The sequence below is a fragment of the Notothenia coriiceps genome, unplaced genomic scaffold (assembly GCF_000735185.1).
Source record: "Notothenia coriiceps isolate Sejong01 unplaced genomic scaffold, NC01 NC01_scaffold00037246, whole genome shotgun sequence".
NCBI classification, from domain to species: domain Eukaryota; kingdom Metazoa; phylum Chordata; class Actinopteri; order Perciformes; family Nototheniidae; genus Notothenia; species Notothenia coriiceps.
The window spans coordinates 6,863,290-6,867,328 of record NW_011369947.1 but is presented as its reverse complement, the minus strand read 5'-3'; the positions used below and the strand labels follow the sequence as shown (position 1 = coordinate 6,867,328).

Below are 4,039 nucleotides of genomic sequence, written 5' to 3'. Positions count from 1 at the left end.
AAGATGAATCTTGATTGGGACAAATTTGACCCTGAGTCACCCGAAACAATTCTGCTGAACCGAACACCAAATTATACACTTTTCTTTTTAGAGACCTTCAGACTTGGCTAAAATTGTCAAAATTAGTTTTGTAGTTTTTATATAGCTGTTGTGGAGGATATCATGAAGCCTTGTTCCGATTTAAAAAAAAATAGAGCACAGTTATTATATAATTGTAACTTGAAACGGGTCACGGGAGACCCGAACACAACATAAGGGTTAACAAACAAAATGTGTCAACTTAAATTTGAAAAATGAAGATGGTAACATGTTTTTAACTTCATCATTGAAAATGTAACAATAGGTAGTTTCTAACAAAATATATCAAACACTCAAATGTATGTTAAATAATGGTATAAGCCGAAATAAGTATTTTTTAAAGTGTTGAAACCTGTATAAAATCATTTTTAAATGTGAACCCAATATATCAAAGCTTTATCCATACCATAAGGATTTACAGCTAGTGTGAACCAATCAAAACGGCATGATGCATAAGCTTTAATAAACATTTATGAAGTGTTTATGAACCACTTATAAATACTTGAAAGTGTTACTAGTAATCTAGTCTGAATACTAAATGTTTACTTCTTCCAAAAGTGATGAATCCATCTAACCTTCCCCTTGACTTTTTTTAGATATCAACGACTGCACCAGCAACCCCTGTGGGAACGGAGGGACCTGCATTGATGGAGTGAACTCGTTTCAGTGCGTCTGTCCCGATGGTTGGGAAGGTCGACTCTGCGACCTCAGTGAGTTCATCGCCTGCAACATAACTCACTGCAGCTACCTTCAACCACGCAGCATTTTAGATAGTTTACAGAAGAGCTTCTGTGTATCCATTTGCACTAAATGGAAGACCAGCTGGTGATGATGAGACCTTTACCAAACTTAAGACAAGTTTTTTAGAGTAGCTTTTTATTAGCAACCCCCCATTTTAAATGTTCTTTTAGTCTTTATTATTTACCTACCTTTATATATATTTTTAATTATTTAATAGGTCTTAAAGGATGTTATCTTATTTTATTAATCTAAAATGCTTCAATAGAAATATTTATTTTAACGTTGGTCTTTTTTTATTTTTTAATCGTTTAACCTTTATTAGAATAATGGTATTTTTATTACCGTACTATTATTATTATTATTACTATTATCTTTGTATTTCTCTTGTACCTATATGTTCATTTTGTTTTATGGGGTTATATATTGTTGCATCGATTCAGTTGTCTTGTCTTATCTGTCAGAGAGACAGTTATTTGTTTTATTTGTATTATCATACATGTTACCTCCTTGTGTCTATTAACCTGATAACGTGTTATATGTTGCTGCTTGTACCCGTAAAGTTCTTAACAAATAATCTGAGGGGAATTTCTTGTTGTTCATTTTGAACTTGTGATTTTGTAAAGCCCTTTGAAACGTTTGTGAAGCCGCCATTTTATTATCCTGGCATTAGCATTATTAGCATTAGCATTAGCCCAGCGCAGAAACGCAGAGACTAACTTATGACAACACAAAAGAAAGCATGGGAGCGGTGGAGATGAGGAGGTGTCGGCGTTCTGGCCGTTTATTCGCTGCATGTGTTGCTTTTTTATTCTCATGTATTCCTTCCTCCTTCCTCCAGATGTCAACGAGTGCAGACACAACCCGTGTAAGAACGGCGGGCGCTGCGTGGATCTGGTGAACGACTTCTACTGCGAGTGTGCCGACAACTGGAAGGGCAAGACCTGCCATTCCCGTGAGTTATGTCGAGTCTGTGTTAATGTGTGTGTTTATGTTCTGTAGGCTTTTGAGGCACAGACGCCACCATGCTTACACATCTTTGTATGTTATGAGTACATTTGATCTCAAGAACAGAGGTGGACAGAGCACTCAGATATTTGTTTAACTGAAAGTATTATTACCCCAGCGTAGGAATAACTGATGTAACTCAAGTAAAAGTCCTGCATTAAAAGTCCTTAGTACTGCGCAAAAGCCCTTTTCAGAATAATATAGATTAGACTTTTTGATGCATTAAAATGTTGTTAATGGAGGAGATAAATATTTTTACTACATATACTGTCGGGTTTTATTATTTGTTATTCTATTCTTTTATCACTAATCTGAATATTACATTACATGTCACTTGTTAGACGCTTTTATCCAAAGCTACTTACATACTCAATACTGTGGGCAATCCCCACAGGAGCAATTTGGGGTGAAGTGTCTCAGGTACACAACGACATGCTGACTGCAGTGGGGTTTGAACCTGGGACCCCCTGATCCAAACACCTACGCACAACCCACTGCACCACACGCCCCCATATATATATACGAATCGTGAAATTGAGTAAAGTTACACGTAAATGTAGTAGACTTTCTGAATTTATTTTCTTCTGAATTGTAGTGGGGTAGCATGGAATGTGTAATGCTCAGCTTAAGCACCAGCTCTTCAAAGTTGTACTTAAGGCCAGTACTTGACTAAATGTAATAAGTGTATCTCAACACAAGCATAAGAAGTGTCTTTTCTTACTGATGTTATGAATAGTTATACAAAGTGTCTGACCTCAGTGTTTCTCTGTGTTCCTGACCAGGTGAGAGCCAGTGTGACGCGACCACCTGCAGTAACGGAGGAACCTGCTACGACCACGTAGACGCTTTCCGCTGTGCCTGCCCTCCTGGATGGGGAGGAAACACCTGCAACACAGGTGAGGCCTGAGGACTGCTGCTATTACATAACCTATTCAAATCAGATATTAATAGATTGCTTAAACTACTAGTACAGATAGTATATTCAAGGACACAACACAGTAACAGTTTAGCTTTTTATTTCGTTGTTGAGTGCTGTCCACTGGTAGTCACTGTACCATATACAGAATGAGTTGATGTCAAGCACTCAATGTGAAGCCCGTTTCACACATGCACCACTACATACATCTCCTCCAGGTAATGTGTATACCGTTTATCAGCTGCTCCTTACAAGCCTCATTTTAATGACAGGATTGTTTCTTTGCAATATTATGGATTCAGACAGATTTGAAATGCCCTAATTTGAGTTTAAGTTCAAGCATACCGTTTATACTATTTCTGTATTTTGGATATGTGATCCTTGACTAATGCCTCCTCTCTTCCCACAGCCAAGAACAGCACATGCGCCTCCAGTCCTTGCTCCAACAGTGGGACCTGTGTGGGAGGAGGAGACACTTTCACCTGCATCTGCAAAGAGGGCTGGGAAGGCCCCACCTGCGGCCAGAGTGAGTTTCTCTATGTGGATTTGCAGGAAACTGACATTAAAGTTGTCATTACTTACAGCTATAAATGTACTTATGATGCCTTTTTAAGGCCTAGATGCCCAGTTATTTTTATTTGCGCAACATGCTAAATATTATCCATCCATCTTCTCCCGCTTATCCGTGGTCGGGTCGCGGGGGTAGCAGTTCCAGCAGAGAGCCCCAAACTTTCTTTTCCCTGGCCACATCAACCAGGGAGCGCCTTGGGATCCCCCAGTCAGAGCTGGTTGATGTGGCTAAATATTATGTGCAACTTAATTATCTAATACTGCAAATTGAAACGCAGTAAACATGCTTGATAGTAGATATTTTATCTTTGCATAATATCCAAAAATGTTATAAAGGCAATGGAAAAATTACACAAATATGTCGCTGTAACAACTTATCTCTAAGTGTCTCTTTGTGGTTCTCTTCAACAGATATAAACGACTGCAACCCTCATCCATGGTGAGTACAGTTTCCTACATCATGAACCCCCACCACCCTACACACCCCTTTCTCTCCCTCATCTCCACACTTCACACAGAGCTTGCAGGCTGGAGGGGTGAAGGGCCGCTAACTGCAGTGGAAGTTGTCTTTAAATCAAGCCTCAAAGGGGCATCTCTCAAAGGAGGGGGGTCTTCGATATTCAATGGGACAGAGAAAGGTGGCGAGAGAGGTTTTTTTTTTTTTAGGGAGAAGGACAACAGTCCCACCTACCCCATGGTGAATGCAGGTGGGGGGTGGAGTGGCGGGGG

The 4,039-nt window shown here is 39.5% G+C and overlaps 1 protein-coding gene across 1 annotated transcript in view; it reads left to right on the top strand.

Annotated features, from left to right (window-relative positions):
* LOC104966340 (protein jagged-2-like) overlaps positions 1-4,039 on the top strand; it is a 68,034-nt gene that overhangs the window by 57,049 nt on the left and 6,946 nt on the right. Inside the window, exons 6-11 of the mRNA XM_010795529.1 lie at positions 675-788; positions 1,658-1,771; positions 2,607-2,720; positions 3,150-3,266; positions 3,722-3,749; positions 3,977-4,017. Of these exons, the coding sequence (XP_010793831.1) occupies positions 675-788; positions 1,658-1,771; positions 2,607-2,720; positions 3,150-3,266; positions 3,722-3,749; positions 3,977-4,017 (528 nt within the window). The remainder of the gene's footprint in view (positions 1-674; positions 789-1,657; positions 1,772-2,606; positions 2,721-3,149; positions 3,267-3,721; positions 3,750-3,976; positions 4,018-4,039) is intronic.